General features: G+C 38.2%; 1 protein-coding gene across 46 annotated transcripts in view; it reads left to right on the forward strand.

Moving 5' to 3' along the window:
• Positions 1-6: 6 nt before the first annotated feature.
• The window catches only part of NEK11 (NIMA related kinase 11), a 328,327-nt gene continuing 314,677 nt past the window's right edge, over positions 7-13,656 (forward strand). For 8 of the 46 annotated variants that reach the window (XM_057301895.2, XM_014344370.4, XM_057301901.2 and 5 more), the window contains exons 1-3: positions 31-163; positions 1,087-1,159; positions 2,771-3,036. In XM_057301895.2, the coding sequence (XP_057157878.1) occupies positions 2,867-3,036 (170 nt within the window). In that variant the 5' untranslated portion in view covers positions 31-163; positions 1,087-1,159; positions 2,771-2,866. Of the gene's footprint in view, positions 376-1,086; positions 1,160-2,770; positions 3,037-13,656 lie in introns of all 46 variants that reach the window. The other 38 variants (XM_034957369.3, XM_055110456.2, XM_063602928.1 and 35 more) reach the window with 14 other exon arrangements.

Below are 13,656 nucleotides of genomic sequence, written 5' to 3' on the forward strand. Positions count from 1 at the left end.
CTTCCCAGTATGCCCCGCGCCGTCTCCCTGGCCACGGTTCCAAACAGCCGTGGCCCGCGGTGTCTGGCGTTCGGTGGGTGTGGTTGCCCCTAGTTTGAGGCCTGCCCGATTACCCGCAAGACTTGGGCAGCCCCGGGCGCCGCTCCGACCACGACAGGGAAAGGTAAAGCGAACTGTGCTCCTTGGGGCTAGCCAGGCTCCCCTGCGAGGAGGAAGGTAATGGTTTCAAGCTGCCCGGGCTGGGTTCCGAATCTCTAGGACGCCATGGCTGCGATCTCCTCGCTTTCCTGGACGTCTTACCTCCGGATGTACTCCAGTCTCAGTGCCCCTCAATAAACGTTAACCTGCTTTGCCAAAATGTAAATGTTTAAAAAGGTGAAGAAGCAAGGAATTGTTCGTTTTACCTTAAGGTTAAGATTTACTTTAAAGGTAGATTTGTGCTGTAGCAGAAACTGGTGACAAATTGCCTTCCTCTTATTACCTGGGAAAATAACTACTGGTTTTCAACTTGTGATAAATACTCCTTCCGTTGTCTTTTGCCCCCAGCCAGATCTGTTTCACCGAGAAGGGGTAGTTTGCACAAGGTAGTAACTTTCTCCAAGTTCCCATCTAGCTTTCTTAACCAACCTTTTTTCTCTCCTTTGGGCGGCAGTTGATCTGCTGGACACTTACTTGCCTTAACAAGGTTTGTTAAACACCTAGTATATGCCAGGAGGTATGCCAGGGATTGGGGATGCAGAAATAAAGAAGATGTGTTCGCAGTGCCCAAGTTCACTCAAACCTCGAGGGGGAGCGTGTTGTCAAGTGAACAGATAGTTCTAGAATCTAGACAATGCGACACATTCTTGGGTAGGTTTATGGTTGCACAGAGGAGACTAATGGAATGGATGACCTAAAAGTGGACTGGGATGGGGGTGGCAGGGCTGAGTCTGTGAGGTTGGGTGGGAGGGAACCTAGTCCCAGAGTCTTCTGCAGCCTGGACCAGACTACTTAAGCACTGCTGGGTTTAGACTGTCCTTTAAAATAAGAGCCGCTAGAAGTGAACTTCTCATTCTGTCCGTCCCTAATTCTGTCCTTCTCTAAAAGGAACCTTAATCTCATCTTTAAAATAAGGAGAATTACTGAGTGACCTGAAGGACCCTTTTCAGCTGGAAAGTCTGTAAGTCCATATATTTATTTGAACAGCTTAGTATGGCCAGACGGCATCACTTTTATGACAGTGAAGGGGAAGTAAAAACAAAAGGTATATTTAGAGGCCTGCTCTCTAGTTGTTTTTCCAGCAGATTTTACTAACATGTCTTTGGAAGGGAAAAGAAAAAGCTGGTAACTAATCTCACTGGTATTAGGTACAACTTAACTGATTCATACATTTTAAGAAGGAAAATGTTGTAAATGGGCATTTACTTATGTTCTGTTTTGAGGATTTTTGTGGTTAATTGCCCTAGTAGTTTTTGTGGTTGACGGACACCACCACGTAAAGCCCATTGACCATCCTTAAAAACTAGGTTTTTGTCTCATAGCTTTGGAATTGTTGAATATGAAAACCTAACTTCAAGGTGTAGGCAGTTTTCAATTTAAAATGTTATTTCTATATAGATTTAAAACAAAAGCACACTTTTCTTGATAACTAACAAAACATTTAACATTCTGATGAAATAAAAGTGATTTTACTTTGTACCTACTCATATGAAACAGTCCTGCCTTTCTTTTTTTTGTTTTTGTTTTTGTTTTTGTTTTTGTTGAGATAGAGTCTTACTCTGTCGCCCAGGCTGGAGTGCAGTGGCGAGATCTCACTGCAAGCTCCGCCTCCTGGGTTCACGCTATTCTCCTGCCTCAGCCTCCCGAGTAGCTGGGACTGCAGGCGCCCGCTACAATGCCCGGCTAATTTTTTTTGTATTAGACGGGGTTTCACCGTGTTAGCCAGGATGGTCTCGATCTCCTGACCTCGTGATCCGCCTGCCTCGGCCTCCCAAAGTGCTGGTACTACAGGCGTGAGCCACCGCGCCCGGCCTAAACAGTCCTGCCTTTCATAACTGCCACGTCTCATAGCTCCCTGAGGAATTACAGATTTATCTGTAACATTTATATTCCACTGACATTAAATGGGATTTTAGGTTTGAATTGAATTTGTAACTCTTCCTGTTTTTAATCCAGAGAGATTATACACAATGTGTACAATAGGAACTTCAGAAACTAGAATTTGCTGAGCATGGGAAAAAATTCTCAATCCTTATCCTTCTTTGCATCTGTCCTAATAAATACAAAAACTGTGGTTTAACATCTGCAGAAAAAAATAAATCTAAAGGAAACAGCACCTGCTAATTCCTCGTTTAATCCTAACTCACTCTTTGTAAACCAAAGTAAATATAAGGTGAGAAGAGGGCATTACAAAAAGTTGATGCAGATGTATAGATTTAAGGAAGTTATAATGTTCTTGTATTTGGATTCTTTTATAAGTAGTTGAGGAGTATAAATCTTAAATAAATGAAGAGATTGCTCATTGTAAAACAGATGTACATCCCAGAAATTTGTGGAAAGTTGGCTATAATTCACTTCTGCCAAATTTCAATGTACAAAGCGAGGCTCTTCCTGTGAAAGATTGCCTTCTGGAATTTGTGGTATCTCTACCTTTTAACATTTTTTTTTCAAGTTGTTAACCAATATGGTGTCAGTCTGCTGATCAAGGTGCAGATATCACTGCACTTAACAGTTTTTGTTAGACATCGTTTAGCATCCTTTAGACCTGATCTTTTAACTTTTCATCTTTAAGGAACTGACCAACACTGGATGAATTTGACCATTTCTTAGGAGACTGGAATGTTAAGTTTCTATAAATGAATGAACCAGTTCTCTCTTGTTTGGAGCAATGCTGAAATTCCAAGAGGCAGCTAAGTGTGTGAGTGGATCAACAGCCATTTCCACTTATCCAAAGACCTTGATTGCAAGAAGATACGTGCTTCAACAAAAACTTGGCAGTGGAAGTTTTGGAACTGTCTATCTGGTTTCAGACAAGAAAGCCAAACGAGGAGAGGAATTGTAAGTAAAAATGCTTCCTATGAATCTTGAGTAGGCTGCTTTTTGTTTGCAGGTCTTAGCTGATTAGGAACATGGAGCAGGCCAGGTATGGTGGCTCATGCCTGTAATCCCAGCACTGTGGGTGGCCAAGGTTGGCAGATCACTTGAGGCGAGGAGTTCAAGACCAGCCTGGCCAACATGGCAAAACCCTGTCTCTACTAAAAATACAAAAATTAGCCAGGCAGGGTGGTACATGCCTGTGATCTCAGCTACTTGGAGGTTGAGGCACAAGAATTGCTTAAACCCAGGAGGTGGAGCTTGCAGTGAGCCGAGATCATGCCACTGCCCTCCAGCCTGGGCAACAGAGCAAGACTGACAAAAAAAAAAAGAACATGGAGTAATGTCCACTTTGCTCTTTATACCAAAGCAAGTATTTAATAAATATAGGTAAGCTCCCTAATTAATCTTTCATATTAGGTTTAAAGGCATTTCAGCAGGTGAGTAAAGTATCCAAATGACCTAAAGAAGGGAGCTAGAAATGGGATAGATTATGTGAAAATAAGATGTTTGGGCATGCCACAGTCTCAGTGACAATATTGCTTCCACTTAACTTGATTGGAACTTCTTGAATGAGAAAATAAGAATTGTTCATAATGACTATTTTTAGAAATGTTACAAAATGCAAATAAGCAATTATTCACATTTGAGATGAATAGGGTATACCAAAGAAAGTAAGAGTATTAATTTTCTTTGGGCTTTCCATGGCGAGGATTTTCAAATTCCGTAGTCAGAAAGCTGTCAGATTAAACACTTAAACCAAATGGACACTCCTATTTAAAATTAGCTTATGTTAATGACCCCCTTGTCACCTCGTCTCTTTTGATTATGATCGGACCCTGTACACTTTCATAGTAGAGAAAAACTCTTAATAGCTTCAGACAGTACCTCCCTTACAGATAAACCTCCAGTTTTGGTGTAAAGTTTTTAAAATTTGCTGCAGTGGAAAGTAAGTTGGAACTGAAGTTAGGGTAAGAAACTTGCCTATCAGAAACACAGGAGGAACAGAAAGCAGAAGGAAGAATGATCCAAGATATCAGCCCTTAACCCCAGAAGACCACATTTTCATCCCATAATATATTGTTTTCTTCTGAGGTTTTAAGGCTACTCTAAGTTCTTCCAGCTTTTGCCTATTGGATATTTAAGAGTGGATTTAAAATCAGTGTGATAAACACTTTTCTACATCTTCATAGGTCATAGGAATTGTAAAGGTAAATGTTAGTGATGTTACTACTTTGTTTTAAAACTCAATCTTTTAAATGGTCTCTGTCCAGAATTTTTAAAAGCTGTAATTATCTAGAATTTATAGTTTTTAGTCAATTTCTACATGAGGGATGATAAAAGAGCTGGCATTTTTCTGATGTCCTTAGAACATGCATTATGATTCCTGCTGAAAAGGATTTTTTCCCTTTAATCCTAGAGGTGCTCTTCTAGCCATTTAGAATAGAATGATAAATTTCTGACAATTATTAGATAACCTTTATGGAAACATTGAGAGTAAGACCTAAACCAGACCCAATACTTCTAAAAACTACACTGTAGGATCATATCCAATTTTGGTTTCTTCAACTAATGAGGAATATGAAAAATTTTAAGATAATTCGCAGGAGGACTAAAAAGTTAATTAAAAGGATGTAAAATAAGATGTATGAAGATCAAACTTGAAACCTTTAGACTTAAGATAATAAGTGAGTGGAGAGAGTGTGTTTGTAGTCAGCGGGGAAGAGAGAGAGAAAGAGAATGAGAGAGAAGAAAGGGGGCTGGGGCTGGTTGGTTGGCAAGTGATTTGTTAGTGATCTTTCTTGTACCTGAACCAATCTTAAAAAAACACATGACTGGAGCTGAAGATGGCAGACATGTTTGTGGAATGAATCCAGTGGTGAGGATAACGGACAAAAATCATTTGGCACCAGAAGGTCTAGTCCAGAATCTCTGGGAAAGGAATCATTCATCATCAGAATCTAAAACATATTGCATACTGGCCACATGTGGCTTTCAGATGTCTTTTGTTTGGCCTGGGTAGTGTTTCTTTTTAGTAAATTAATCAGTTTTTTTTTTTTTTTGAGGCGGGGTCTCACTCTGTCTCCCAGGCTGAAGTGCAGTGGCACAATCTTGGCTCACTGCAACCTCCACCTCCCAGGTTCAAGTGATTCTCCCATCTCAGCCTCCCAAGTAGCTGGGATTACAGGCATGCGCCACCACACCTGGCTAATTTTTGTATTTTTAGTAGAGACAGGGTTTCACCATGTTGGCCAGGCTGGTCTTGAACTCCTGACCTCAGGTGATCCTCTCGCCTTGGCCTCCCAAAGTGCTGAGATTACAGGCGTGAGCCATCGCGCCTGGCCAGTAGTCAGTATTTTTAAATGAGCAGCTCATATAAATTGAGCATTTCATCTTTTCTAGAAAAAAAAAAAAGATTTGGGAACGTTTGCTAACATCAGTTCCTGTGTAGCCACAATGGACTGCTAAAGCTAGGCAGCAGCTACTCCTTTAGACAAATTCTGTATTCTCCAGTTAGCAACATTCCTGCCTCTCCTTACTGTCTCTGGCATACAGCTGCATCACACCTTTCCACTACGTGCCGACCTTTGTAGACAATTGCTTTTGGAATTATTTGCTAAAATCAGAAAAAAGTATGAATGTGACTACTCACAAAATTCTAGAATGCTGTAATAGAAACAGAGCAGTATGGTGTCATTGTTAAAATCCCAGCTTTGGATGTGAACAAAGAGTAAAGCCAGGCCTGTTCTTAATGTGAAGTCTACATTCTGTACATTCCTAATCTGAGCTTTGGTTTTCTTATCTTTAAAATGAGTATAATACCTCATAGGATTGTAATAAGAATACGAAAGCTGCCTATTTATATAAGATTTAGATGTCACATTGCCTTGCTCATAATTATTCCTCAAAAACAGCACAGATTCACCTTAATTATAAACAATCCAAGTTAAAGGAATAATTAAAGGAAGCCTAAGAAAACTTTAGCTAATTACCACCCAATGACTGCAATTGGAAACTTCTAATAAATGGAAGGTTTTTCTGGATTACTTTTAAATGAGAAAAATTTCCCAAATAAACCAATCTGAAACCAGGCATGTAATTTAAAAAACTTATTCAAGATGTGTCTTGAGATTGTAACAATTCTGTTGTCATCTTTTATATCTCTGTGGCTGTCCAAAATAAATTGGTTCTCAGAATGTGAACCTTTTAGCTAAGATATCAATTCATCAGTGATTGTTATGTTTAATGCATGTATGAGGCAGGAAACTAAACTCTTTTTTTTTTTTTTAGTGTTGATACTGAACCATTAGTTTGTGAGCAAAGCACATTATTAGCACTACTCATTGTCCAAGCAATTTGACTAGATAAGGTTTTAAATTATGCTTTACATACTAGACCACAAACATAGGGAATTGGTTAATGTTAGAGGTGGCTAGAAGATGAATACTTTATACAGATTTCTATAATGGTATGAATGCTATTCCTTCAACACATCAGAATAGATATGACTTCCCTTTTTGTTTTGCAGATACACCCTTAACTTTTTGAGCTCATAAGGAAGGTATCAGACTATCCCTTGGTATCAGTGTTAAAGGAATGACAATAAGTTTGTAGGACTTATGACTAGTTCCTATGAAATACAGATTCATTATATACATTTCTAGATTTAATCAAAGAACTTGACAAAATGAAACAGCTGTATGTACATAGTACTTAACTTTTCCGTCAAAGTATTGCAATTTATCATTATGCCACTTGGGGGCATCACTCTACCATTGACATTTTGCATACAGGGTGACCTTTAATTACAATGTAAATACCATATTCCTTTACATTTTTATTGACTTTCTGAATTAGCTGTGAGATTAAAATAAAACCTACAGTACAGACATTACACTTGCTTGATGCATGTTTGGAGAGTTTTCTTCCTGGCATAAATATTGGGCATCCCTTTTTTCATTATCACAGTAGAATAAAATTAAACTGTTAAAATGTATGGTGAATGAGATAGAGGTTTTTCCCTTATTATGCATCATGAAATTCATAAAACAATATTTGAGAATATTTTCTTTCATAATTATAGACACTCTAGTCTAATTATGTTGTCATAGTCCTAAAAAGATTGTGCTAGTTCTTATTCATTTTATTTTATAGTATTGTTAAATTGTCAAAGTATCTTTTCAAAAAATCAACCCCAAAAGATTTGATCAGCCCAGAAATTACTTTGGCCCTTAACATTAGCATAGTGCATGTAATTTAATAGAAAAGAGATATTAAGGAAATAGGTTTACCCTAAAATACATGATTAAACTTGTATTAATCATGGCCACAGCTACAGTGAATTTCAACATTCATCTTATCAGCATAGAATGTTGGTTATAATGATTTTTTAAAAATTTATCACATTTAAGATACAGTGATCTTACTATGCAGAGTTGATTTTATGCTGTAGTCTGTTTTAGTCTGTCAACTATGAAGTATTTAATACAATTTAAATTTTTTTCTTTTTTGAGTCGGAGTCTCGATCTGTCACCCAGGCTGGAGTGCAGTGGCGCGATCTTGGCTTACTGCAAGCTCCGCCTCCCGGCTTCACGCCATTCCGCTGCCTCAGCCTCCCGAGTAGCTGGGACTACAGGCGCCCGCCACCACGCCCGGCTAATTTTTTGTATTTTTAGTAGAGACGGGGTTTCACCGTGGTCTCGATCTCCTGACCTCGTGATCCACTTGCCTGGGCCTCCCAAAGTGCTGGGATTACAGGCGTGAGCCACCACGCCCGGCCACAATTTAAATATTAGACCTTTGCTTTGGACTCAGCACGAGAGAGGAAACTGAAGCAGTAGGAGATAAGGCCTAGCCTTCAGGTGCTTCCAGTCCGGAAGACTATATCAACACACATAAAACAACTAGTATACAGTACAAGACAATGCTTAAGTATCTGTGTGGCAGGTTGCACTCGGAGATGTTGGAGTGGCTACTGCCTAACTCCCTTTCCAGCTCAATATTATCTTACTTGTTTCTGTGTACTATCTAACTTATGTGTATTTTCCCCTTGGTCCTATCCAAGTGCATATCCAAATATTTTACCCCTTAACTGTGATCGTACACCTTGGTCTTTGTCTAAATATAGGAAAAATGGTAACAAGGAAATGCTTTATCTCTACAGAAGGCATTTTTTTTCCCCCTCTATCTCATATGTCTGCCTGAGATAAGGATCAGGAGTTAAATAGTAAAAGGCCTACAAGTCCTTAAAGAAATGGCCCTCAAGTCCAGGCTCTTGCCTCCTCAGAGAGCTCTTGGGTCTACATTAGAGTAGATTTTTAAAAGTCCTAGCAAGCTGATTTTCCACCCAGTTATGGAAACAAAATGGAGGATAGGGGGCCAAGAGTTGATGCTAGAATGGGTCATACTGACAACAGAGGGGAGTGGTCTTAGACCATAAGAGTAAGGGAGGTAGAAAGTAAGAAAAAGATAATTTAAAAACCCCAAAAGCCAAAAAAAGTCTGGGTCCATTGTTGTAAAGCTCTCCATACTCCAGTTTCTACTTATAGAAATCTCAGACGTCCAGCCCTGTTCCAAAGTACTGTATTGAGACAGAATCACTAACTGGCATGGAGTCAAAAGGGCTCAGGGGTTCAGCCACCACCCTGGGGTCCAGGCCTCAGCTTTTCATATTCATACACCCAGAGATGGTCAGTCTTGGAGAGGAGCTTATATTAACTAAATCAAGACAAGATAGATCTATAAACCATGATCCCACTTCTTAATCTGGTTCCTAGGATGAACAGTACCTCCTCCTTTTGTGCACCCTCCCACCATTTTCTGGTAGAAGTTCTGGAGAAGCTGTATATCTAATGAGAAGTGAAAATATAACCAAAATAAGCAGGTGGAATAATTGGGCATTTACTCGCTTAAACCAGGTAAAATGTCTCTTCTAAGAACTTGACAAAATGGAACAGCTGTATGTACATTCTAAGTGGCTATTGTTGTGGGAGCCCTAAGACCCAGTGTTTATCTACTAAATAGCTCTGGATGCACCCCCATACAATTATTCATAGGGTACCTCCTTTCCCAATATTGAAAGTAATGTGTATACATTTTACAAAAAGTTCAGATGTGCATAAAGAAGCAGTAAAATAATCTATAATCCTGCCATCCAACCTGTGGTCTTTTCTGTATGCACTGCCAAATATTCAGTCTTTTAACGAAACATGGCATTGGTCCTAGTCATTGCCTCTGAGAGGAGATAGGAAGAGAAGGAGACTTCACTTTTCACTGAACCCTTTCTGTGCATTTGGAATTTTGTATCATGTGCAAGACTGAAACAAAACAAAACCTATAAAATAAAGTGAAAAAACCCACATATTCATTCAACAAATACTGGTCACCATTTACTGGTCATCTGGAGCTTGAGTCTGGTATAGTGATTCTTAACCTTGGCCAAACAGTGGAATCACAATATTTAAAAAGTACAGATGCTTGAGTCATACTCCAGTGAATTCTGTTTGGTCTGGGGTATGGCCAAGGATTTTTGAGAACTTCCAGGTGATTCATATGTGTCACTAGACTTGAAATATCTCAACTGGAGATAAAAACTCTGCTTACATAATCATAAATAATTTTAGCTGCAATAACTTGTGAAAGAAAAATCTTGGTTCTTGTGAGGTACAATAAACTCATCTTTGCTTGCAGGATGGAAGGTTGGGTGAGGCAAGGCTTCCCTGAGAACTGTGAGCTGAAATCTGAAGAATTATTAAGAAGTAGCCAGTGGTTTTCACAATTTGTTGAGCATCAGAGTTGTCTGGAGAGCTTATTAAAACAGATTGCTGGGCTCCCCCCTACCCCAGAGGTTTCTGATTTAGCAGGTCTGGTGGGAGGGGCCTGACAATTTGCATTTCTAACAGCTGTTACTACATCTTAGAGGACTGCATTTTGAGGATCCTTGTACTAGGCAAAGGGATGGGAGAAGAGTTGCATTCAGTGTGAATGGCACTAAAATGGAATAGAGTTCAGTGTATATACAATCTCACATGCTTTTTTAAAGCAGGAAAATATAAGCATTTTCCCATGTTAGTAAATACTCTTTAAAAGCATCATTTTTAACACCTGCATAATAGTCTATGGCTTTCTTGTCATTTAACGGCCACTTGTTGGATATCTAGATTCTAGTACCTTCTTTGAAGTAGAAGACTATTGTGCCTTTTAGCGTCCTCAGCGATTTGATGTGATGACTGGTTCAGCATTTTCTTCCTGTCAGTAGCATAACTGAAAAACTAAGGAATGCAAGCTTCGGTCACTGAGAAATGACAGGCATTCTGTGTCATTCAGTGGAAGCATTTTTTGGGTCAGTTGTGAGTTATAGCTACATTTGCACTGTAGTAATTAGATAAAAAGAACTTCATCCATTTTTTTTTTTTTTTTGACACGGAGTCTTGCTCTGTTGCCAGGCTGGAGTGCAGTGGTGTGATCTCAGCTCACTGCAGCCTCCATCTCCCAGTTTCAAGCAATTCTCCTACCTCAGCCTCCCGCATAGCTGGGATTACAGGCACCCACCACCACGCCCAGCTAATTTTTGTATATTTAGTAGAGACAAGGTTTCACCATCTTGGCCAGGCTAGTCTCAAACTCTTAACCTCGTGGTCCACCTGCCTTGGCCTCCCAAAGTGCTGGGATTACAGGCATGAGCCACCATGCCCAGCATGAATAATAATTCTTACTAAAATGTGTGGGTTTTTGTAATATTAAAAATACACTTTCAATAATTCAGATTGTTACTGTAATTTCTGCCATTTAATAGCTGATCGCCTTTAGCAAAGCTAATGTTTATATATTGTACCTACTAATACCTATTTATGGATATTTCTGTCTGATTTATTTAATCATTTTAACATATCTTTACTTTCAATTTTGAGTCATTTTAAACAAAACATCAATAGATTTAATGAGTCCAACTTTGAACTCAATCTATGTATTCTTATTAAAGCTACTATTTCTATATTATGTCTAGGAGTTCTCTCCAGTGGTTATCTGTGATGGGATAGTGGGTTTATTGAGTGGGACGAGTTAATTTAATAGGATTCAGTGGTTTACGCCATGGAGAGTTATGAAAACAATTTGGAAGAAACTAATGATTTCTTTCTATTTTGCCTTGCCAGACCTCAAAACACAGTTTCTTTCAGTTTCTCACAGTTAAAAAAAAAACTTCCTGCTTATCTTTTAAGAGAAAGTATAACATGAAAGCATATTAAAATATTAAAAATTTTAATACTAAAATTAATATTAAAAACAGTTCAGATTCTCGGAATCTTGTGCTTAGGTTCCTCTAGGTAAATATAGAAAGAGTACATTTGAACTTGGACTTCGCTTTGGGCTTTGTCAGTTCTCTGCACACAATAAGGTCAAGCCTCTGAGCTTCTGGCCATCTTATATTTAAAGTTTGGGAGATGGAATGGATAAGGAGAGAAGAAAATGCAAGGGCACATAGTTACTTTGATTAGTTTCAATCATGGTAATGAAGTCAATATTCTGAGATAAATGACTTTCCTAAGGCCGCTTTGCTGCATGTGTTAGCATAAAAGAATCCATGTGCTTTCTATCTGGTTTTTAATATTTACAGATCAGAAATGACTAATAAAATATTAGAATGAGTAGGCTGCAGGGAAACCCTCAGTTTCTTTTTGGCTTAGGCAGGGGGCCAAAAAAGCCTCCTTTTAAGACTGAATTGCCAAGAAACATTTAGGAAGAGGACAACAGTTAGGAAGAAGGCAACAATACTCAAAAATTCTTCTTAAAAAGAATTCTTTTTTCTTACATTACTGTTGTTTGAAAGAAAACAAAAGTGATGTATTTAAAATATTACAGCCGTATTAGTGTCAGCAGTAAAAGTATATTCAAATTACAATAGTATACTTGTTAGATTTTCAGCCTTATTTAAATTTATCATTCCACTCTGTTCTTTCAATGTGTTGTTCTGGTGGATTTGTGAGTAGGGAAGCTAATGGTTTGGCTAACACTGAATGACATCCCATGAAATATGGAATAGCATTCTTCATTTAAATGTATGAGATAGGGGAATATCTAAGCTATTCTAGTAAATAATAGTAATAATAAATGTAATTGGATATGCTGATCCCTTTACATTGTCCTTGTTGACTTCCTAAAATTTTTAAAGTGCAAGATTTTTGTGTTAAGCCTATTAAGTTATTGTATCTCATTTATTCAATAAATAAAGTATTTTAGGATGAGTGCAAAAAATGCAAGAGCAAAATTTGATGGGTGTTGTCTACCTTGTGGGTTTTTCTTCCTTCCCCTAAAAGGGCTTTTTTCATCGAGATGTATTATAATAAAAAGTGAGCTGATTTTTAATAGAGTCCAGAGGAACCTCAATAACCAAATCCAGAGTTCTTAATGGTTGATGAATATTAGAATATTCAGTCAGCTAACTTTAATTTCCTGACCCCAAAACAAGCACGACACCCTCAAGTATAATCTGTAACTAGCCCTTCTTGCTGTGGTTTCTACACAAGCAGCCTTTTTGGGAGAATATTTCCTCCAACAACTTTTGGTGCATCCGGCAGCCCAGCTCTCTTCCTGGCAGACAGCAGGCAGTTCCCTTTTACCATCGCTTACTTTAACTGGATCAGTTGAGGGAGGCATCTGTTTTACTCAGTCCTTTCCTTCTAAACCGATCTGGTTCCTTTTTGACGCATGAATGTCTCTCAAGGGTAATATAGGCAATTTTGGCCAGCACCCAACTTTATACCTATTTTGAACTGAAAACTTTAGTTGTGATATCATCCACCCTTAAGTAACTTGAAATGAGATATATATATGACTTAAATTTAAAAGAAATGAGAAGGGGGAAAATTCTCAAGTTAAAATTAGTTTCTGGATCAATTTATTACTCTTCAACTGATTTTCCTGGGGAAAAAAGTTTAGTTGCCATAACATCCATGTTTAAATAGTGCACTTTGAGTGATGTGCATGACTTACAAGTCAACATGAGAGAAAAACAACCCTCATGTTAGTAATAGTTTCTTGGTCAGTTATTCCTAAGCTTGGTTTTTGGAAAGAGTAATTTGTAAATTTAATTAAGAGTAATTTGTACATCTATGTGGGAAATAAACATTGTTGACACCAGAGTTCTAAAAGTAGTTTACTCCACTAATTGTGCATTGTATAAATAGCGTTATGTAGTATCAAAAATAAGCAGTTAATATTGCGTGACCCTTATTGCTTTAAAATACTGTGAAATTGAATTTCCATTCCGTAGTTTAACGAGAACACTTTTTATTTCTCAGATACTCTTATAAGCCCTAGTCCCTGCTACTCATGAATGAATAATTATGAACCTTTGACATGCTATAGAACATACTTATTAGTACAGTAGTGCTGTATTTATTTGGGTAGTTATATGAAAAAAAAACACCCAAAGTTTTAGTTATTAAGAAAGCAAACACTAAGCCTGATGAAACGTGTGGGGGTGATGGATATGCTCATTATCATGATTGTAGAGATGGTGTCATGTTTCATGGGTATATACATATATCAAAATTTGGCAAATTATACACTTAAAATATGTGCAGT

The sequence above is a fragment of the Pan paniscus genome, chromosome 2 (genome assembly GCF_029289425.2).
Source record: "Pan paniscus chromosome 2, NHGRI_mPanPan1-v2.0_pri, whole genome shotgun sequence".
Lineage (NCBI taxonomy): Eukaryota > Metazoa > Chordata > Mammalia > Primates > Hominidae > Pan > Pan paniscus.